Consider the following 24214-nt stretch of genomic DNA (forward strand, 5'->3'; position numbering starts at 1 on the left):
TTCAGCATATAGTTACCTAAATTTGCACATTATGAGATTAATAAGACACGGTACACAGGGAAAGCAGCAAAGTATTAGCACCATAATCTGACAACAGGGTGAAGACTAAAAACTACACACACACAAGAACTAAAAAAGTAGAACAATCTATAGCTATCAGAAGGTCAAAGAACCCCATACACAGAAAGAGTTTCTGAAATTATCACTGAACAGCACACTGCAGACAAAAATCTGTCTAAAATGTATTTTCTTCCTTGCTTGCTTAAAGAAGTAAATAAAATAGCGTGTGTGAGTGTTTTGGGAAATGTGAATCCAAATAACACAAATATGTTATTTTTTCCCATGCAGCCCACGTCTACCTCATTTACTGCTGTATGTACCTTAACACAGGGCCTGGCACATCATAGACACACAATTAATGGGAATTCCCTGGCGGTCCAGTGGTTAGGACTCCGTGCTTCCACTGCAGGGGGCATGGGTTCGATCCCTGGTCAAGGGACTAAGATCCCTGGTTGGGGAACTAAGATCCTGCATGCCGTGTGGCATGGCCAAAAAAAAAAAAAAAAAAATTGATACTCAATTAATAATTAATACTGGGTGAATAAATGAATAAGAATAACACACTTCTTTCAATAATTCAAAGTCATATTATGGAAAAAAATTACTGGCTATGTGGTATATACATTTGTTCTTTCACAAAATGGCTATTTTCCCAGATTTCCCAGAGAGTTTTTATATACTTAATAGTTTTTCACCTCCCCGCAAGTGCTGAGAAATGATTCTTCAAATAATGGGAAAGGGTAAATTAGAGGAAATTAATAAATTAACTAGGGTGTGACTTCTTATACTGTAAATTTCATTATTCTAAAAGTTCACTGATTATTTTAAGCTCATAAGCAAAGATTTTATCATCTTTGTGACCACAGTGTTCAGCCTCTGCCCAAGCCTCCTACACTGGCCCACTGCCCAATAAAGGGATTGTCTGGGATATGTAAAATCAACCTCTTTTTGAATATGTGATGTCATACTTCTTTTTGGTCTTCTGAGCAAATCCAGTGACTTCCTTCTCATTCAAATGTATCTGAATCTCCTTTCAGGTATATATTTTCCTTGTTTATTATGACTTGCCTAGTTTTCACTCTATCCAAACCTCTTTTCAAATATATTATTGACTTCTTTTACTAATAGTCTTCCTTGTTTTCTAAATGTACACTTGAATCACTTCTCAAATGTATATTATCAGTCTTTTGAATGTGGTTTCCATATGAGTACAAAGCCTCCCTCTAAGGATCTCAAAATAATTCCTAGAAAAGTGTGTGCAGGGAAATCTTAATTTGTACAAGAGGGAACCAATAAAATTGAGGTAAAAGAATTGAGGTGTAGTCACTCCTTTTATTTCTCCTGCAGGCAGATTTCTAGTAAATAGCAATAGCCATATTTAAAACAATTCCAAGTCTGTGACCTTTCCCCCTCAACAAACAATGTATTTTGTAATATTGAGGCTAGGTACCAGGAACAGAAAATGTGGCACAAATCCTGCCATTCTCTATCCCACCTGCCCAGGGCAGACACTGACAATCAATCAGCATTCCTTCCTGCTGAGCCTAGAAGAAGCCTAAGAACACTTTATAATAAAATATATCAACTGATGGGCTGAGCTGAGATTTTGGTTGCTACTTTATTAACATTCGGGCCATGGTTATGATATTGCTCAACAAATATACGTTAATAGTGATATAAAAATTAAGCCTCTATCCACAGCTGATCCGAGGAAATGGAGCCAGTCAGACCAGGTGTTTATAACACCTACCTGGACGCTACTGTCATCTGAGCTATCCCCAGAGCTCTGAGACTGAAGGAGGCTCTGATTCATACAGCTCAGCTCTTCTCTGAGCCTCACGACTTCCTCAGGCTTCAAGGTCAACTGCTGTTCTTCACCTTTCATATCTTGGTTCTGCTGTGAGTCCTCCTCCTTCTGTCCCTCTCTTGGAAAAGTGCCCTCCTTCACTGCCTCCTCTGGAATTTCCTTCTGCTTACTTCCTCCTAATTCAGGACTTAGCACAAATATAATAACAAAAGACTATCAAAATGCTCATTATAGTAGCAGAATATGGAGGGAAAATATCTACCAGTAAAGAAAGTGCTGTGAGCAAGATTTTCAACTTGAATTCTATAGCAGAGCAGTTATCTTATTCTTGGAAATAAACTTTAGAAACAAATGAGTCTTATCTTTTTTACTCATATTCAGGGAAATGACCCATCATAGATTTTTGTCTACCGGTATAGACAAACAACCAGTTTAAGTGAGTTTTTCACTTTTTCAACATTTAGCATGGCATTGGGCAGATACAGCTTATAAAGATTTTTTAAAAAATCACTCAATAAGCACCAGGCACTTTGGCAGGCACTAGGGCTACAATAGGACATAATCCCTGTCCCTAAGGAGCTTACAATTTAGTGAGAAATAAGGATAAGTTAACAAGTGATTATATTAAGTTAGTAGTAAGTAATCTGAGGCCTGATGGATGAGTACGCACAAGCTAGGCAAATGTAAAGGTAGGGATGTGTGCATACTTGCTTGTGTGTGTATATGTTGGAGGGTGGGTTGTTGGATGACTTAATAAATAAGATAGGTAAAAGCCCAGAGGCAAAAGAGAGAGTGTGCTTTAGAAACATCATTTGTAATCTGTGTGGCAGGGAATCCAGTTGAGAGATTGTTGTGATCTGCGTACTAAACAACGGTGACTAGAATAGGATGGTGGGGATGGAAAGGAGGAATGGATTCTAGAGATATTTAGAAGACAATATTGATAGGATCTGTCATTTACTGGATGTGGCAGGTGAAGGAGAAAAAGGAATAATGAGTGACACCTGGATTTCTGACTGGGGCAAATGGGCAAGTGGATGGTAGCCCAAGAAGGGGGAATATAGGTATAGACTGGAGACATGCCTGGGGTGAAGACACAGATACAGAGGAATGTGAGCAGAAACCTTGGGATTAGATAAGATGAGCCAGGGAGGAGCGGGAAAGTAAGAGGAGGAGGATCATTCTGGACAGAAGCCTAAAGACTTGTGAGGAACAAGCAGAGGGAAGAGGCCTGAAGAGGAGGCTCAGAAGCCAGAGAGGGAGGGGGAAAACTAAAAGCCTGTGAGCCATAGAAGTCAAGGGGAGGGAATGTACCTTTCACGGTTAGAGAGTATGAATGAAAAGTAGAGTGAACACAAGTATGCTTATTTTATTTTTATTCCCTTAATCTTAAATTTGTTTCAGGTACTGTGGGACCTAGCCCAAGATGCTTCACAAATTATAGTTGGTGCTCAAATTCTTCAAGAAGGCAGTTTGGCAATACGGATGAAGAGCCATATAAGTGTTCAGACCTTTTGACTGAATAATTGCATACCAATGAATTTACTGAAATAAAACACCTGACAAGAAGAAAAAAGCTGATTGTATAATAATGCTCAGAACCATGGTATTCAAAATAGTGATTAAATGGAGACACAGAAATGGCTAAGAGGTTTAAAGATAAACCAACTTGAAAGTGGTATGAAGACTATTCATCAACATTAAATACTTATTAAAGTAAGATGGTGGAACAATAAATAATATATATGTATATATATGTGTATAAACGTAACACATACTATGGGAAATGTAAATATAGAAAAAACTGGAAAGGAACACAGGAAAAATTGTGTCTATGGAGTTTTTTCCCTTTAAAAATTCCTTTAACACTGTATAAAAAAGAATTAAATATTTTACTTTGAACTCAGCAGTTTTTTAGAGGTAATATATTTGAATGATTAAAAACATGAGATAAAAAGTAAAATGCTTTAAAAATAAATTTCTGATAAAATAACGATTCTTTCCATCCTCCATAAACTCTTTTCCTTTTCCTACTCCCAATGGAAGCTAGATATACTTGAAGACTGGGAAAATGCAAACATACACCTATTATTTTTTTTTAATGGGAAAACTGACTTCTGCATTCAGGAAGATAAAGTAGACATAGTTTTCCCTATTTCTCCTACCACGTACAACTAAAAACCCTGGACATTATATATAAAACAAACATAAGAAGACTCTGAAAGGTAGAAAGAAGTCAGATCAGTTAGGTAACTCAGGACCTGAAGAACGACATGGTTGTGGGTTTCCTAGGTTTTCTTGTAGCCTCATATATCCTAGACTTAAAGCTGAAGAAGCTGGCAACCTAGACAACACCAAGAAGCATAGACAGAAGGCTTTTTACTCTATACAGAGGACCAAGAAAAGGACAACCAAGAAAGAAAGAAAATTTTCAGACATTACCCACTTTATTCCAGCCAAACGCCATAGAAAAAACTGTGGCTCCACCCCACTCATGTCAGCAAAGGTCAAGCTGGGAGCCCATACTTCCACCTTCACCAGGTATAATGAGGCACAACTCCCCTGCTGCGGGTAGTGTCAGAGGCCAGGGGGGAGGAGGGACTTTCATCCCTGCCAGGCAGTACCAGACATGGGGAGTCTGGACTTCCACCCCCACCTGGCAGTAAGGAGATACCCTTCTCTTTACTGGGGTAGTTTCAGAGGAGGCCTAGTGGAGAGTCAGGACTTTTACCGCTGCCCTGCTCATGATATCATGGAGGCCAAGTAGAGAGCAGTAACAAGGCATCCTTCACCATCACAGTCAGAGCAGTCCAAGCAGAGACCTAGTGGGGAGTAGGAACTCCCACCATGACCAGCAGTAATGAGGAGCCCCTATTTCCTTGGGTGTCCATGGATGCTGAGTGGGGAACCTGGACTTCTACCCCAATCTGGGGTAGACAGCACCCCCCTCCACATACCCTGCTAGAGTGGTATCACAAGAAGCCAGCTAAATAGAAGGTTAAAACAAGACCTAGAATTTCATAACATAATACCCCAAATATTCAGATTTCAATCTAAAATTACTCATCATACCAAGAACCAGGAATCTCAACTTGAATGAGAAAAGGCAACAATAGATGACAAAACCATGATGACAGAATTATTTAACAAATATTTGAAATGAGACATCATAAAAATAATTCAATGAGCAATTATGAACACATTTGAAACAAATGAAAAAATAGAAATTCTCAGAACTAGAAAGTCTCAGCAAAGAAATAGAAGATATAAGAAAGAACCAAATGGAAACTTTAGAATTGAAAAATACAATAACCAGAATTTAAAAACTCAATGGATAGAATCTACAGCAGAATGGAGGGGACTGAGAAAAGAATCAGTGAGCCTGAAGACAGAAGAATAGAAATTACCCAATCTGAAAAACAGAGAGAAAATAGACTGGGGAAAAAGGAAAAAAAAAAAAAAAAAAAAAAAAACCCCAAACAAAAAAACAGTGCCTCTCGGAACTGTGGGGCTAAAATAAAAGATCTAATGCTTTTGTTATTGGATCGTGGAAGGAAAGGAGAATAGGCAGGACAGAAAAAGTACATGAAGAAATAATGGCTACAATCTTCCTGAAAGACATAAACATACAGATTCAAGAAGCTGAGTAAGCTCCAAACAGGATAAACCTAAAGAAAACCATACCACACAACATCATAGTCAAATTTCTGAAAATTAAAGACAAATAAAAAAACCTTGAAAGCAACAAGAGAGAAACACTACTTCACAGAAAGGGAAAAACAATTCAAATGACAGCTGACTTCTCATCAGAAACTACAGAGATCAGAAGGAAGTGGCATAACATTTTTCATATGCTGAAAGAAAAGAACTGTCAACCCAGAGTCCTATACCCAGTGAAAATATTCTTCAGGAATGAAGAGGAAATCAAGATGTTCACAGATGAAGAAAAATCAAGAGAATCTGCCACTAGCAGAACTACTCTAAAAGAATGGCTAAAGGAAATTCTCTATACACATAGGAAATGATAAAAGGAGGCATACTGGAACATCAGGAAGGAAGGACAGAAAGAGTAAAAATCTGGATAAATACATTTTTCTTCTCCTTTTGAGTTTCCTAAATTCTGTATGATGGTTGAAGCAAAAATATAGTACTGTTTGATGTGGTTCTAAATGTGTGTAGAGAAAAATTTTAAGACAAACTGTATTATAAATTGGGGAGGGTAGAGGGACATAAAGGGAGGTAAGCTTTCTACATTTCATTCAAACTGGTAAAATGTGTGTGTGTGTGTAAAAAGTAATACCTAGAGCAACCACTGTAAAGCTATAAAAAGAAGCACACTCAAAAATATTATAGAAGAATCAAAATGGAATTATTAGAAAGTGTTCATATAACCCACAGGAAGGCATAAAACAGAAAACAGATGCAAATAACAGAGAGAAAAAACAGAAAATCAAAAATGAAAAAATAGCAAACTGGGACTTCCCTGGTGGTCCAGTGGTTAAGAATCCACTTTCCAATGCAGAGGATGCAGGTGCGATCCCTGGCTGGGGAACTAAGATCCCATATGCTGTGGGGCTATTGAGCCCACAAGCTCTAGAGTCCACACACGACAAGTAGAGAGAAGCCCACACGCCGCAACGAAAGATCCCACATGCTGCAACAACGATCCCGCATGCCGCAAGTAAGACCCAATGAAGCCAAATAAATAAATATTTTTAAAATAGCAAACTTAAGTTCTAATATACCAATAATTACATTAATGGTAATTTGGCCAAACACACCAATCAAAAGATAGAGATTGGCAGAGTGGATTAAAAAACAAGACCTAACTACATACCATTTACAAAAACTCATTTCAAATATAATAATATAAGCAGGTTGAAGGCAAAAGGATGAAAAAGACATATCATGCAAATATTAATAAAAAGAAAGCAAGAGAATCTATATTAATATCCGATAAAGTAGACTTCAGAAATAAGAAAATTAAAAGAAAGAAAAAGAGGGACATTATATAATGATAAAAGGGTCAATTCACCAAGAAGACATAGCAATCCTAAATGTGTATGCACCAAACAACAGAGCTGTGAAGTATTTGGAGTAAAAACTGAATAACTGAAAGGAGAAATAGACAAATCCACAATTATAGTTGGAGACTTCAACAACCCTCTCAAAAATTAATAGAACAACTAGATAGAAAATCAGCTATATCAGTTGATACTGAAAAACCGTTTGATAAAATGTGACACTCATTTATGATAAAACCTTAGAAAAACAGAAATAAAGAGAAACTTCTTCAATTTGACAAAAACCAAACAGCTAACATTGTATTAATGGTGAAAACTGAAAGCCTTCCTGATAAGATTGGAAACAAGACAGATATGTTCACATTCATTACTTTTATTCAACACATTGCTGGAAGTTCTAGCTAGTGCAATTAGACAAAAAAGGAAGTAAAAGGCATACAGATAGGAAAAGATGAAAGAATCTGAAATCACATGATTCTCAGATGATATGATTGTCTATGTAGAAAATCTCACGAAACCTTTTTTTAAAAAAAAAAGCCTAGAACAAATAAGCAAGTTCAGAAAGGTCACAGGATGCAAGATAAATAATTGTATTTCTGTATATTAGCAATGAACACATAGACACTGAAATTTAAAATACAATACCATTTATAATTGCCCAGAAAAATGAAATACTTAGGTGTATATCAACAAAACATGTATAGGTCTTGTCTGCTGAAAACTATAATATGCTGGTGAAAGAAATAAAAGAATATCTAAATAAATGTAGGACATACTGTGTCCATGGATTGGAGGATTCTACATAGGAAAAGATGTCAATTCTCCCTAAATTTATATACAGATTTAAAACAATTCGTATCAAAATTCCAGCAAGATTTTTTGTAGCTACAGACAAGATTATTCTAACATTATATGAAAAGGCAAAGGAACTAGATAGCTAAACAACTCTGAAAAAGAATAAAGTGGAATCAGTCTATCCAATTTCAAAACTATATTATACAGCTACAGCAGTCAAGATTGTATGATATTAGTGGATAGACACATAGATCAATGGAATAGAATTAGAGAACCCAGAAGCAGAAACTCACAATGCCTAACTCATTTTTGTCAAAGGTGCAAAAGCAATTCAATGGAAGAAAGACAGCCTTTTCAAGAAATGATGCTAAAGCAATTGAATATCTACAGGCAAAAAAAGAGAATCCTATCTAAGTCTCATACCGCATACAAAAATTAACTCAAAATAGATCATGGGCTTAAATGCACAACTACTGATACTCATAATAACCTAGATGAATCTCCAGAGAATTATGTTAAGTGAAAAAAGTCAACCCTAAAATGTTACTTATTGTATGGATACATTTATATAACATCATTGAAATGAAAAACTTTTAGAAATGGAGAATAGACTAGTTAGAATAGAACAGCGCCAGGGGTTAAGGAGGGGGTGAAGTGGGAAGGAAGTGAGGGTGGCTATAAAAGGGCAACATGAGGAATCCTTGTGGTGATGGAAATGTTCTGTGTCTTGACTGTGTCCATGTCAATATCCAGGTTATGATACTGTACTACAGTTTTACAAGAGGTTACCATTGGGGAAAACCAGTAAATGATACATGGGATCTCTATTATTTTTTATAACTGCATGTGAATCTACAATTATATCAAAAATAAAAAGTTTACTTTAAAAAATGAAAAATCTATAAACTGGTCATGTAAGTTTAATATTTATGAAGGTGCTTGATTTGTCACAATTAGAGGGTTGAATTACTTTATAAAGAGTAAATTTAGCCAGACCTAATATAATTTCCTCCTATAGTTGCATAGTGGCCATGTAGTCATAGGAGAAGAGAAGTAGCCTTCATTATGTTTCCATAGTTTAAAGTTTAAATGGTCCTCCTCTTAGGTGGGTAAGTAAGATGTACCTGTAAACCCATATTTAGAGCAGGGCAGTCAGTGAGTCTTCTTTGGCTTGGAGGGAATGATGAGCAGGGCTCTCCAGGGGATAATCCTGGGCTAATGCCATTTTACATCTTTACTAATGGTCTGGATAAATGAACTGCATTCACATAAATTAGTTAATTAAGGAGAATTAGCAATACTTTAGAATGTAGTAATTTAATTTAAAGTGATCTTAATATATTAGGATGAGATTCATTAAAATAAACGCTCTCCAAAAAGAACAGGCTTTATCCTTTCAAAAGGTGTAACAGAAAATGTGACTTAGAAACCAAAGGCAAACTGAACAGATTTTTAAAAGTAATACATATGACTATGTATTACTTTATTATTAATGTTATATGATGATAATAATAATAATAATGTAACAGTTGCATGGGCAAAAGTAGACTACCAGACAAAAATAACATGGAGCTGAGAACACGCCATGCAGTCAGTATACCTACACCTTACGGACTAGAGAACCCACCATGACTCTCAAATTTCTTCTCCCCTCTAACATAGCTCTTAATCATTATTTACCGAGTTCTGACTGAAACTCACCCCCTCTGTTATTTTTATATCATTCTGTAATTTTGTAATTGTCACCAGTCTTCAGCTAGTAGGAGGTGCCTAGGCAGCATCATTATTCTGTTCCTTTTCTAGTAACCCAGATACATAGCAGTTTTAACCTGTACAGAGATTCAAGAAAGAGACTATAATAGTAGAAGCCATGGGATCTCGTCCTGGATCTTCCACCTATTATTTATGCAACGTTTGACAAGGCAAAATCTCTCAGAGTCTCAGTCTCTTCATTTGTAAAGTGGCCTTGCCCTACTCATAAGATTTCTGGGATCTTAAGAAGTAAAATGTGAAGGCATTTTGATAACCTACAAGGACAAGGTACAATTAAAACTAAAGCCTAGTAGAACAGAAGAGTGGCTAGTGATAGAACTCTGTTTTCAGAGAGGAAAGGGAAAAAAATGTTAATTAATTCAACAAATATTTATCAAATATCACTTATATGCCAAGCACTGTTCTATGCACTAAGGACTCAGTGGTGACCAAGACAGCCAGGTCCATGCTCTCATAGAACACACAAAGGAGGAATATGAGGACAAACAATAAACAAGTAAACAAGGTAATTACAGATCATGATAAGTCACCTCTAAACAAGGTGACATGCTAGAGCAGGATGTAGGATTTTCCCTAACGTGGCAGTTACTGATTGTCTCCCTGAAAAGGTAGGAAGGAGTGAGCCACATGGAAAGCCGGCGGAGGAGCATTCTGGACACGGGGAACTTTTCAGTACAAAGTTCCTAAAGAGGGAAAGTGCTTGAAGGGTTAGAGGATCTGAAAGACTGTATGATAAACAAGACATTGTACATCAATGGTACAATGATGAAATTGGAGAGGCAGGCAGAGGCCAAGTTGCAGAGGGCATTAGAAGTCATGGTAAAATTTGGATTTTAAGTGCAATAAGAAGCCATTCAGAGGTTTTTTTGTTTTTTGTTTTTTAACATCGTTATTGGAGTATAATTGCTTTACAATGGTGTGTTAGTTTCTGCTTTATAAAAAAGTGAATCAGCTATACATGTACATATATCCCCATATCTCCTCCCTCTTGCGTCTCCCTCCCACCCTCCCTAACCCACCCCTCTAGGTGGTCACAAAGTACTGAGCTGATCTCCCTGCGTTATGCAGCTGCTTCTTACTAGTTATCTATTTTACATTTGGTGGTATATATAAGTCCATGCCACTCTCTCACTTTGTCCCAGCTTACCCTTCCCCCTCCCCGTGTCCTCAAGTCCAGCCTCAATGTCTGAGTCTTTATTCCTGTTCTGCCCCTAGGTTCTTCATAAACATTTTTTTCTTTAGATTTCATATATATGTATTAGTATATGGTATTTATTTTTCTCTTTCTGACTTACTTCACTCTGTATTACAGACTCTAGGTCCATCCACCTCACTACAAATAACTCAAATTCATTTCTTTTTATGGCTGAGTAACATTCCATTGGATATATGTGCCACATCTTCTTTATCCATTCATCTGTCGATGGACGCTTAGGTTGCTTCCATGTCCTGGCTATTGTAAATAGAGCTGCAATGAACATTGGGGTACATGACTCTTTTTGAATTATGGTTTTCTCAGGGTATATGCCCAGTAGTGGGATTGCTGGGTCGTATGGTAGTTCTATTTTTAGTTTTTTAAGGAACCTCCATACTGTTCTCCATAGTGGCTGTATCAATTTATATTTCCACCAACAGTGCAAGAGGGTTCCCTTTTCTTGACACCCTCTCCAGCATTTATTGTTTGTAGATTTTTTGATGATGGCCATTCTGACTGGTGTGAGGTGATACCTCATTGTAGTTTTGATTTGCATTTCTCTAATGATTAGTGATGTTGAGCATTCTTTCATGTGTTTGTTGGCAATCTGTATATCTATTGTCTATTTAGGTCTTCTGCCCATTTTTGGATTGGGTTGTTTGTTTTTTTGATATTGAGCTGCATGAGCTGCTTGTAAATTTTGGAGATTAATCCTTTGTCAGTTGCTTCATTTGCAACTATTTTCTCCCATTCTGAGAGTTGTCTTTTCGTCTTGTTTATGGTTTCCTTTGCTGTGCAAAAGCTTTATGTTTCACTAGGTCCCATTTGTTTATTTTTGTTTTTATTTCCATTTCTCTAGGAGGTGGGTCAAAAAGGATCTTGCTGTGATTTATGTCATAGAGTGTTCTGCCTATGTTTTCCTCTCAGAGTTTTATAGTGTCTGGTCTTACATTTAGGTCTTTAACCCATTTTGAGTTTATTTTTGTGTATGGTGTTAGGGAGTGTTCTAAATTCATTCTTTTATATGTAGCTGTCCAGATTTCCCAGCACCACTTATTGAAGAGGCTGCCTTTTCTCCATTGTATATTCTTGCCTCCTTTATCAAAAATAAGGTAACCATATGTTTATATCCTGTTCCATTGATCTATATTTCTGTTTTTATTTCTGCTTTTGTGCCAGTACCATACTGTCTTGATTACTGTAGCTTTGGAGTATAGCCTGAAGTCAGGGAGCCTGATTCCTCCAGCTCTGTTTTTCTTTCTCAAGATTGCTTTGGCTATTCAGGGTCTTTCGTGTTTCCATACAAATTGTGAAATTTTTTGTTCTAGTTCTGTGAAAAATGCCATTGGTAGTTTCATAGGGATTGCATTGAATCTGTAGATTGCTTTGGGTAGTATAGTCATTTTCACAATGTTGATTCTTCCAATCCAAGAACATGGTATATCTCTCTGTTTGTATCATCTTTAATTTCTTTCATCAGTGTCTTATAGTTTTCTGCATACAGGTCTTTTGTCTCCTTAGGTAGGTTTATTCCTAGGTATTTTATTCTTTTTGTTGCAATGGTGAATGGGAGTGTTTCCTTAATTTCTCTTTCAGATTTTTCATCATTAGTGTATAGGAATGCAACAGATTTCTATGCATTAATTTTGTACCCTGCTACTTTACCAAATTCATTGAATAGCTCTAGTAGTTTTCTGGTAGCGTCTTTAGGATTCTCTATATATAGTATCATGTCATCTGCAAACAGTGACAGCTTTACTTCTTCTTTTCCAATTTGGATTCCTTTTATTTCTTTTTCTTCTTTAATTGCTGTGGCTAAAACTTCCAAACCTACTGAATAATAGTGGTGAGAGTGGGCAAACTTGCCTTGTTCCTGATCTTAGTGGAAATGGTTTCAGTTTTTCACCATTGAGAATGATGTTCGCTGTGGGTTTGTCATACATGGCCTTTATTATGTTAAGGAAAGTTCCTTCTATGCCTACTTTCTGGAGGGGTTTTATGGTAAATGGCTGTTGAATTTTGTTAAAAGCTTTTTCTGCATCTATTGAGATGATCATATGGTTTTTATGCTTCAATTTGTTAATATGGTGTATCACATTGATTGATTTGCGTATATTGAAGAATCCTTGCATTCCTGGGATAAACCCCACTTGAACGTGGTGTATGATTTAATGTGCTGTTGGATTCTGTTTGCTAGTATTTTGTTGAGGATTTTTGCATCTCTGTTCATCAGTGATATTGGCCTGTAGTTTTCCTTCTTTGTGAAATCTTTATCTGGTTTTGGTATCAGGGTAATGGTGGCCTCGTAGAATGAGTTTGGGAGTGTTCCTCCCTCTGCTATATTTTGGAAGTGTTTGAGAAGGATAGGTGTTAGCTCTACTATAACTGTTTGATAGAATTCACCTGTGAAGCCATCTGATCCTGGGCTTTTGTTTGTTGGAAGATTTTAATCACAGTCTGAATTTCAGTGCTTGTGATTGGTCTGTTTATATTTTCTATTTCTTCCTGGTTCAGTCTCGGAAGGTTGCGCTTCTCTAAGAATTTGTCCATTTCTTCTAGGTTGTCCATTTTATTGGCATATGGTTGCTTGTAGTAATCTCTCATGATCCTTTGTATTTCTGCAGTGTTAGTTGTTACTCTCCTTTTTCATTTCTAATTCTATTGATTTGAGTCTTCTCCCTTTTATTCTTGGTGAGTCTGGCTAATGGTTTATCAATTTTGTTTATCTTCTCAAAGAACCAGCTTTTACTTTTATTGATGTTTGCTATCGTTTTCTTCATTACTTTTTCAGTTGTTTCTGCTCTATCTTTATGATTTCTTTCCTTCTGCTAACTTTGGGAATTATTGTTCTTCTTTCTCTAATTGCTTTAGGTGTAAGGTTAGGTTGTTTATTTGAGATGTTTCTTGTTTCTTCAGGTAGGACTGTATTGCTATAAACTTCCCTCTTAGAACTGCTTTTGCTGCATCCCATAGGTTTTGGGTCGTCGTGTTTTCATTGTCATTTGTTTCTAGGTATTTCTTGATTTCCTCTTTGATTTCTTCAGCGATCTCTTGGTTATTAAGTAGTGTATTGTTTAGCCTCCATGTGTTTGTATTTTTTACAGATTTTTTTTCCTGTAATTGACACCTAGTCTCATAGCCTTGTGGTCGGAAAAGATACTTGATATGATTTTAATTTTCTTAAATTTACCAAGGCTTGATTTGTGACCCAAGATATGACCTATCCTGGAGAATGTTCCATGAGAACTTGAGAAGAAAGTGTATTCTGTTGTTTTTGGATGGAATGTCCTATAAATATCAATTAAGTCCATCTTGTTTAATGTGTCATTTAAAGCTTGTGTTTCCTTATTTATTTTCATTTTGGATGATCTGTCCACTGGTGAAAGTGAGGTGTTAAAGTCCCCTACTATGATTGTGTTACTGTCGATTTCCCCTTTTATGGCTGTTAGCATTTGCCTTATGTAATGAGGTGCTCCTATGTTGGGTGCATAAATATTTACAATTGTTATATCTTCTTCTTGGATTGATCCCTTGATCATTATGTAGTGTCCTTCTTTGTCTCTTGTAATAGTCTTTATTTTAAAGTCTATTTTGTCTGATATGAAAATTGCTACTCCAGCTTTCTTTTGATTTGCATTTGCATGGAATATCTTTTTCCAACCCCTCACTTTCAGTCTGTATGTGTCCCTAGGTCTGAAATGGGTCTCTTGTAGACAGCATATATATGGGTCTTTTTTGGTATCCATTCAGCCAGTCTATGTCTTTTGGTTGGAGCATTTAATCCATTTACATTTAAGGTAATTATCGATATGTATGTTCCTTTACCATTTTCTTAATTGTTTTGGGTTTCTTATTGTAGGTCTTTTCCTTCTCTTGTTTTTCCTGCCTTGAGAAGTTCCTTTAGCATTTGTTGTAGAGCTGGTTTGGTAGTGCTTAATTCTCTTAGCTTTTGCTTGTCTGTAAAGATTTTAATTTCTCCATCAAATCTGAATGAGATCCTTGCTGGGTAGAATAATCTTGGTTGTAGGTTTTTCCCTTTCATCACTTTAAATATGTCCTGCCACTCCCTGCTGGCTTGCAGAGTTTCTGTTGAAAGATCAGCTGTTAACCTTATGGGGATTCCCTTGTATGCTATACGTTGCTTTTCCCTTGCTGCTTTTAAAATTTTTTCTTTGTATTTAATTTTTGGTAGTTTGATTAATGTATCTTGGCATGTTTCTCCTTGGATTTATCCTGTATGGGACTCTCTGTGCTTCCTGGACTCGATTAACTATTTCCTTTCCCATATTAGGGAAGTTTTCAACTATAATCTCTTCAAATATTTTCTCAGTCCCTTTGTTTTTCTCTTCCCCTTCTGGGACCCCTATAATTCGAATGTTGGTGCATTTAATGCTGTCCAAGAGGTCTCTGAGACTGTCCTCAATTCTTTTCATTCTTTTTTCTTTATTCTGCTCTGCAGTAGTTATTTCCACTCTTTTATCTTCCAGGTCACTTATCCGTTCTTCACGTCAGTTATTCTGCTATTGATTCCTTCTAGAGAATTTTTAATTCCATTTATTGTGTTGTTCATCATTGTTTGTTTGCTCTTTAGTTCTTCTAGGTCCTTGTTAAATGTTTCTTGTATTTTCTCCATTCTATTTACAAGATTTTGGATCATCTTTACTATCATTACTCTGAATTATTTTTCAGGTAGAATGCCTATTTCCTCTTCATTTGTTTAGTCTGGTGGGTTTTTACCTTGCTCCTTCATCTGCTGTGTGTTTCTCTGTCTCCTCATTTTGCTTAGCTTACTGTGTTTGGGGTCTCCTTTTTGCAGGCTGCAGGTTTGTAGTTCCTGTTGTTTTTGGTGTCTGCCCCCAGTGGCTATGGTTGGTTCAGTGTGTTGTGTAGGCTTCCTGGTGGAGGGGACTAGTGCCTATGTTCTGGTGGATGAGGCTGGATCTTGTGTTTCTGGTGGGCAGGTCCCCATCTGGTGGTGTGTTTTGGGGTGTCTGTGACCTTATTATGATTTTAGGCAGCCTCTCTGCTAATGGATGGGATTGTGTTCCTGTCTTGCTAGTTGTTTGGCATAGGGTGTCCAGCACTGTAGCTTGCTGGTGGTTGAGTGGAGGTGGGTGTTAGCGTTGACATGGAGATCTCTGGGAGAGCTTTCACTGTTTGGTATTACAGGGAGCTGGGAGGTCTCTGGAGGACAAATGTCCTGTACTCGGCTCTCCCACCTCAGAGGCACAGGCCTGACACTCGGTTGGAGCCCAAGGACCCTGTCAGCCACACAGCTCAGAAGAAAAGGGAAAAAGAAAGAAAGAAAGAAAGAAAAAATAAAATAAAATAAAGTTAATAAAATAAAAAATAAAAAATAATTATTAAAAATTAAAGTGACACAAAAAAGAAAAAAAAAGAAAGAAAGAGAGAAGAGAGCACCCAAACTAAAAAACAAATCCACCAATGATATCAAGTGCTAAGTACTAAAAAAAAAAAAAAGAAAGAAAAACCAGACAGACAGAACCCTAGGACAAATCGTGAAAGCAAAGCTGTATAGACAAAATCACACAAAGAAGCATACACATACACACTCACAAAAAGAGAAAAAGGAAAAGTATATATATATCGTTGCTGCCAAAGTCCACCACCTCAATTTTGGGATGATTCATTGTCTATTCAGGTATTCCACAGATGCAGGGTACATCAAGTTGACTGGAGATTTAATCCGCTGCTCCTGAGGCTGCTGGGAGAGATTTCCCTTTCTATTCTTTGTTCGCACAGCTCTGGGGTTTCAGCTTTGGATTTGGCCCCGCCTCTGTGTGTCTAGAAATAGACAGATTAAATATTTTATATTTTCATGGTAGAACTGACAGGAGTTGTTGATGGGTTAGAAGTGGGGAGGAACCAATGATGACTCCTAGTTTTGGCTTAATCAACTGTGTGAATGGAGGGGCTATTCACTAAATGGATTGGGCTGGGGAAGGAATAGTTTAGAGGAAGAGGAAAAATACGTTTGTGAAATGGATATAAACTCACTGTCAAACTGAACTGGAAATGGAAATCAACTTGAACATTTATCAAACAATTCTTGATAAAGATAGTAAGGATGCAGTGAGATGGTAAATGAGAGCATATTAGAAAAAATAAAACTCATTAAGGCATTAACGTCAAGGGGAAGCTGCTAGCTGTTCTGGCCCAAGCTTCCTAATACAGCAAACCCAGGCTGAGTTCAGCTATGCTCTGTAAGTTTGGGGTTGCCACTGGAAGTCCAACTCTGGCTTCAGCCTCAAGTACATAGTAGGAATAGTGGGAATTCCATTCATTCAAAAATTTTTGAGTATCTACTATGTGTCAGGTATTATTCTATACACTGGAGACAGTCCAGAACAAGACAGACTGGGGCTTCATTCTCCCTCCCATCCCACCCCCATGTTATGCATATACTGAGACTAAAGTCCCGAGCAAGTTTTTAACTGCATAAAGCTCTTCTTCACAACAACTGACTTAGAAACCAAGTGTTCCAGCACCTTCTGGCCGTTGGGATATTTGTGACTATACCCTTTCCAAAGCAGATAAAGTAGTAACTTCTCCTGACTCAGGAGACTTGGGACCTCACCCAGTCCTGCCAATAACTTGCTAAGTGCATGACTGTGAGTGAAAGAGTCATTTTTGTTCTCTTGGTCTGAGACCTCTGCTGTGGAAAGAGAAGACTTAGCTAAATGAAGTGGTTCTCAAACTTATCTCAGCTGTGGACCCTTTCTCGAAGTAAAATCTTACATAGAGCTCCACATATGAAACAGCTAAGAGTGGATCTTCGGCTTGAAATGTGCACTGAAGGCTCACAGTCCCACTCATCAGGCTCTCCTCATCTCCCAAGGTAGTTTCTGAGCCCCCCTCCCCAGACAGCTCAAAGCTCAGAAGGTAGAAGTTTGAAAACCACTAGTTCAGACGATCTCCTGCAGGTCCCTCCTGTTCTAAGATTCCATTTCTCTATAACAAAAGCACTATAAACAGCAGAAAAACAAGACACAGTCCATTACCTTAAGGAGCTTAAAATCTAGTAGAGGAGATGTATTACAAGAATCAAGCAATTTGGCTTATTGAGCAGCTTCTATGTGCACGGGACCATGCTAGGTGTGCTGTGACACTTCCTACTTCTCTTCAGTTGAAGATTCTGGCTCATGGCATTCTGGCATCTTCTTCACCCCAAGTCCTGCCATTATCCTGGAAGATTCCAAGGTCCATATAGATCACCCACCAATGCCTTGACATCTCACTTCCTCAGTCTCCTTATCTCCAATTACCTTGTCATCTCTCCCACTTTGCCAACTACTTGCATAACCACACTAAGGGTTGTATCATCAATAACTGCTTCACTTCTGAAATACTAAAATTAGACATCTGGATTCCAGCTTTTCCTTTTTACATAATTTGCTCTCAGTGCAATCATAAGTACCTTAAATTCCTTGTCCAGCTCCCTTTACTTGCTTCTTTATCCAATGCAGAGTCTATAGAGTTCATTATTTTACTCACTGTCCAAATAAAATATTCAATTCTCTTGCCCTATTGTCCTTCCACTCCATTTATGTGGCAGAACCTCAACCCTGTATAAATTCAACTGTCTTCTCATGTCTATACTAATGTTGTTAAACATAAATTCAGGGTCTCTGGCCTTGACTGGACCCTCCACAGTCAGCTTTCCTTTCCATTCCTGCTCTTCCCAGTCAGCTTTCTTTTCCTTTCTCCACAGTGATTATTTCAAACTTTTTCACTCTCTTGCAAACTCTGATATTTCTATTCCTCTCCGACTTTCAGCAGATGACTTTGCTTCCTGCTTCACAAAGGACACAAAAACCATTGAACAAGTCCTTTGGTTTCCTCTTAAGTTAAAAACCCATTTGGATCTCTGTCCATCCTTCCTTTCTTCCTCCCGATACGATGGACAAAGTGGCCTACCTCCTGACTAAGGCTAGCTGTTTTCTGATTTTCTGAGTCATAAACCTGCCCATTTGGGGACTCTTTCCCACGAGTAATTAAACATAGACAAATTTCCTCTTAGCTTGGCTCCATAATCTCTTCTCCTCTTCACAATCAAACTTTTTGGAAAGCGTTATCTACACTCACCATTTTCACGTACTCATCTCTCACGCCCTCCTCAATTCACTCCCATTCACCATCCCATGGGATGGGATCTAGGAAGCGATCTGTTTTCTGCCCTTCATTGGAACTGTTATTAAAGTCTCCAACCACCTTCTTGTTGCTAAATTCAGCAGTCACTTTTTATCCATTATTTTGTTTGACTCATTGGCAGTACCTGACACTCTTGACTACTCCTTTCTTCTTGAAATACTCTTTAGCCTGGCTTCTGTAACACACACTCTCCTGACTTTTCTCCTACTTCTCTGGCTGTTTTGTCCCATTTTCCTGTTGGGAGCACTCCTTTTGTCCACATAGAGAGGTTTACCTTAGGTTTCTACCTTTGAGTGTTTTTATCAACCAACATATGGGAACATCTTATCCATCTGACCATCTACTTATTGATGATTCTCCAATTTATCTCCAGCCCAGGCCTCCAAACCCATAAATCCAACTGTTTGTTGAACATCCACACATGGCTGTTCCAAACACACTCCGAAGTCACTGTCTCAAAAGCTGAACTCCTCTCTCTGGTTTGACACCATCAAAACAGAAAATTAAGTCTTCCTTAACCTGTTCTCATACTCAAATCTCTGCCTATAGTATCTTCTTCTTCACTTCCTATACTCATTAATCCCTGAGTCCTGTTGACTCTGTCTCCTCTCAATTCCATCCACTTGTCACCATCCTCACAAACATCATTACAATAACAGCCTCCTAACTGGTCTTGCTACCTTCATTCTGGTACCAACCATCTACTTTCCACACAGCAGGCAGAGTGATTTTCCTAAAGCACAAATCTGTTTGTGTCTCTCCCATGTTACTAAACCCTGCAGGAGTTTCCTATTGTCCAAACTCCCTAGTGCAGACAAACGTGTTCCTTCATGGTCAGGTCCCTGACTACCTCCTCATTCTCATCATCTCCTTCCTCATTCCCTCTCTTCACACTCTAGGCTATAGCAGCATTGAGGTCATTTTTAGTTCCTCAAACAAATCAGCTTTTTCTTGCACATGTCTATCTCCCCTGAAAACTATTCTCCCATCTTTTTCCTTGGCCCTTAAATTCTCATACTTTAGGACTCAATTTGTCACTTCCTTTAAGAATATTTTTTAGTTCATTAGCCTAGACCAGAACCCCTCCTTTGTGCTCCCATAGTATCCAATACTCCCTTGTTTAACTGTTTATCTTCCCCCATCAGGCAATATGGACCCTAAGGATAGGATCTGTGTCTTATTTTGTAGCTTCAGTATCTACCTACAGTATGTCGCACATGGTAGATATGCAGTTTATTGCTGAATGTGATTGTGTAATGGATCTGTGATAAGGGGGGCTGGGAAGTAGGGCACAGAAGATAAGCAAGCAGGGAAACATAATGAGAAGAGGAGAGAGGAAAACATATGGCAGATATGTAGACTTCACTTCTCACAGTCCCAGTGATGGGAAGCAGTTTGGACCAAGTCATGGAAACAGGTGGCAGCAAGGACTTCTTTACTTGAAGTCCAGTACCTTTTTCATGGCAAGGTTCTCCACCTCCAAATGAATTAAGGCCACAGCCTTGCTCCCTGGGGCAAGTATCTCTGCCAATTATCCCAAATCAGCTGAGTGGATTTTTGTCAGCTTTGATTATTAATGTCAAATTTTTCCCTGAAAAGCGTTCAGATTGGCCATTTCATCTCCAGTGCCACTTACTTAATCTAGACTACTATCTTTTCATCTGTGGTGAATATCCAGATTAACTGGTCTGTCTTTCCTCTCTGATTCATCTCATGCAGAGTTACTAGGACTATCTCCCTCAAAAGCCCTATAACACTATTCTTGTGCTCAAAACTAGACATTTTCCCCCATACAACAAACCTATATGTTGTGACCTGGCTTCTTGGCTCTTTGCTCCTGTGACCACTATTACACCTGTTCTCCACCATCTCTCCAGTATCTCTTCCCACTTCTGCAACTAGGTTTCATGACTGCGAATCTTGGACTTAGAGCTCACTCTAAACTTAAAACCAGTTTTTAAGAGGGCATAAAATTCAGGGGCCCAAAACTGGCAAAACAATCTCTTCTATTTTAGAACATTTACAAAGATAAAAATTTGGCTACACCTAGGCAATATTTTCTCATTTCACTCAGAAGGTATCCTTTAATATGGTATATAAGTAAAAACTGACATCTATTGTTTCCATTGGATGATCTATTTCTAGGTTTTTGCCCAGACAAAATTTAATTGCATCTATTAGTGTTTGTGCCAAAACACAGTATGCATTTGTCTAAGTCTCAAAAGTTTCTGTGTATGATACTTTTGGTGGAAAAGTAGAAATACAAGAGTTAGAGGGCAAGATTAACAACAACAGCAGCAAAAAAGGAAGAAAGAAAGAAAAAGAAAGGAAGGAAGGAAGGAAAATTCTCAAAACAATTATCAGACATAATGTTAAATAAAAATAGCAAAAAACAAACCTCTCTGCAAAGTATAGTCTTAATTATTTAAAAAATACATATATATGTATGTATACAGAAAAAAGACAAGAAAGAAAAATTAGGACATTAACATCTCTCCCTGGGGGGAATTATGGGTTATTATAATCTCCTTATACTTTTCCATGCTTTCCAGATTTTCTAAAAAAGCATGTATTTATTTTTAAAAGCAGGAAAAAACGTTTAAAAATGTAATAACATACCAAAAAACAAACTTTCTGGGGAATTCTTAGAACTAATTTTTCCATGCACATCATTTGGAAATGAATGTCAAATTTTTATAATAATCAAGCCAAATAAAATGTACCCCCCAAATAATTAAAGTGATATGGGATTTTCTCAGTTTACCAGAGCTCCTCTCTCTCTTCCTTTGGGCTTTGAGTCTCTACTTCCAAAATTGGTACTTTAGACACAAGATCTTTACAGATATTTTCAGTTGTAATTAAATTAGCAGCTGCAGTTTTTCTCCCTACAGTAAAATGATTTAATTGCTCAAATTCTTGTGAAAGCTTCAAGACCTGTAAAGTTAAGTGAAAAGACAAATATTCTATTTTGCATACTCTTATGCATGCCTGTGTATTGATTCCCTTAAATGCTTAAATAATTATTGGCTTAAATAATATAAATTGGCATCCAAATTGAAGTCTTATTCCAATTTAACAATTTGCAGTTGTTACATAATCTAATCCATTTTTACCATAGGCACAAGAGTGCGTAAGTCCATGGTTTTAAATAAAGGGGGTATTTTTGGTCTTTGGGATTGGCTTCCCAGAGTGCCGTTTAGGGTTTTGTTCTATCTTTTAACAAGCAAAAAGATGTAATACTCTATTAGAGCTTTTACATTATTATCACATATTTTTGTTCTCAAGTTTTGAGTGTACTTCATTGATTCATAAAAGCAATAATATACTGTTGCAAGAAAACATTAGAAAGAATACTAGTTATGCATTACAGAGAACATATTTCTTCCAGTCTGCTCCTATTTGTTTGGAAATACTTGAACATATAAGGGCTCCCAGACTGTCGTAGTGATTCTCAAACTTTAGTGAATAAGAGCATCACCTGAGGAGTTAAAAGAATGCAGTCTCACATCGCCACCCCACTCCTGAGATTCAGATCAGTGATCTGGGCTGGGAAATGGGAATTTGTATTTCAAATAAGTCTCCCAGGTAATTCTGATGCAAGTGGATGCTTTGAGAATCACTGGTCTGCTGTGTGGTTCGGCAAAACATTTGTTCAGGTTTTTGTTTTGTTTTGTTCTTTGACAAACAGATTCCTTTCCTCAAAGACTGCTCTTTATATCTTCATATAAAATGAAAGAATGCCTCCAGAAGGCAGTAGAAAGGGTGGATGGGGGACAGTTCCAAGAGTGGAAGATGAATCCCTCTCCAAGTATTGCACGAAGATAGACAAAAACCTGCCTGACTCCCATTCTGAGCCTCTCTGAAACTGCAAAGTTTTTAATAGTTACTATGTTTGATTCTAAGAACACAATGGATTTAATTCTAAAGATCAATTTACGTTCCTTAAAGGAATCCTTTTGGTCTCCTAGGCCTTTTCAATTTTCTGAAGAAAAATTACAGTGTGTGATACGGGTTATAATCTCATAACTCCATATAATCTTATACGGACTATAACCTCTCCAGGGAGAAAGCTGGTTTTACACTGGACCTTAGGCGGTGGGAAGATACGGACAGGTGAAGAAGAGACTATAGCATATTTTAAGCATGATCAGTATGGTCAAAGGTATAGTGTGGAACTGAGTATGGAGTATTTGTGCAGAAGTGAGGAGGATGGTCTTACTGGAGTAGAGGCTACAAGATGAGGAGCCGAGGAAATAAGATTGAGGGGGAGGGATCAGATTATGAAGGGACCTGAAAGACAAGAATTTCCTTAATGAGCTTGCATTATTTTTGTAAGCAGGATAACAGATTCCAAAATGCTACTTCGTCACTGATTTTTATAGTCACTGTAAAAATTTAAACATTAAAAATAGTAAATATTAGTTTCTTAAGAAGTAAAGAAAGCCAAACAGAATTTAGACTTGATGTTCCAGCAAACTGAGACTTGCTGAAGGTTTCCGAAGAGGAAGGTGACTTTGACACTAAGTGCTTTCTAGGTATATTGGATTTTCACAGGACAAAGTTGGTGGATATCGCAGGTGGGCAGCTTTGCTCTTTATCATGAAGAAAGGTAAATCCATAGGACCTTTCATGGCACAGATGCTGTGCAACAGGACCAACTCTGTTCCACAGGCTCCTCCCTACCAAAATTTTATCCTGGTTACATAGCTCAGTCTCATCATCAGCCATATTCAAGTACCATAAAGTATTCAGTTGACTGTTCCACTTTATGCTTGAGGCCCTAGAGTAGGCAGGACAGAGCTTAGGCTGAGAATCACCAGGCAACTTGGTAGTTGTTTAATATCCCAAGTCTGGTGTTCATATCTGTAAACTGAGGAAGCTGGCCTACATGAACACACCCCTTTCCAGCCCAAATAAAACCACAGCCTATAAAACAGGGGCTTTAGTAAATACATAAAATACAATTTTTTAAAGCCACTCTTAGCAAGACTACCTTTAAGTCTAAAGCACTCTATGTTCTAAAGAGAAACTGGAATACAACTAAAGAATCAAAGCTTCAAAATTGAAACTTTTAATGAGTAAAATTTTGATGGAAACAGAATACATATAGTCTCAAAGTACCTCCCCACAAAATATTTATTAATTGCAAAGGGAACAGGAATAACTTTACAGTGGAGAAATCTGGCAGTGAGTACCATACCCAAAGTAAACAGAACAAAAGGATATCCTTTTGTCTTCTGATACAATGCACTGAGAAGGATATAACATCACTTCTGTAGTATTCCTGCCAAAATTATGTAACCTAAATTATATTGTGAGGAAACATGAGAAAAATCCCAATTGAGGGGCATTCTTCAGAACAAATGATTTGTACTCTTCAAAAATAGC

The 24214-nt window shown here is 37.5% G+C and overlaps 1 protein-coding gene across 5 annotated transcripts in view; it reads right to left on the reverse strand.

Annotated features, from left to right (window-relative positions):
- CCDC30 (coiled-coil domain containing 30) overlaps positions 1-24214 on the reverse strand; it is a 156535-nt gene that overhangs the window by 59037 nt on the left and 73284 nt on the right. The window contains exons 11-12 of one of the 5 annotated variants that reach the window (XM_082387701.1): positions 21591-21760; positions 1811-2054 (exon numbers count right to left, since the gene is read on the reverse strand). The exons of the other annotated variants lie outside the window; for them this stretch is intronic. Of the exons in view, the coding sequence (XP_082243827.1) occupies positions 1811-2054; positions 21591-21760 (414 nt within the window). The remainder of the gene's footprint in view (positions 1-1810; positions 2055-21590; positions 21761-24214) is intronic. 5 annotated transcript variants of the gene reach the window in all.

Source organism: Balaenoptera borealis (genome assembly GCF_965194805.1).
Source record: "Balaenoptera borealis genome assembly, chromosome: 1".
Classification (NCBI taxonomy): Eukaryota; Metazoa; Chordata; class Mammalia; order Artiodactyla; family Balaenopteridae; genus Balaenoptera; species Balaenoptera borealis.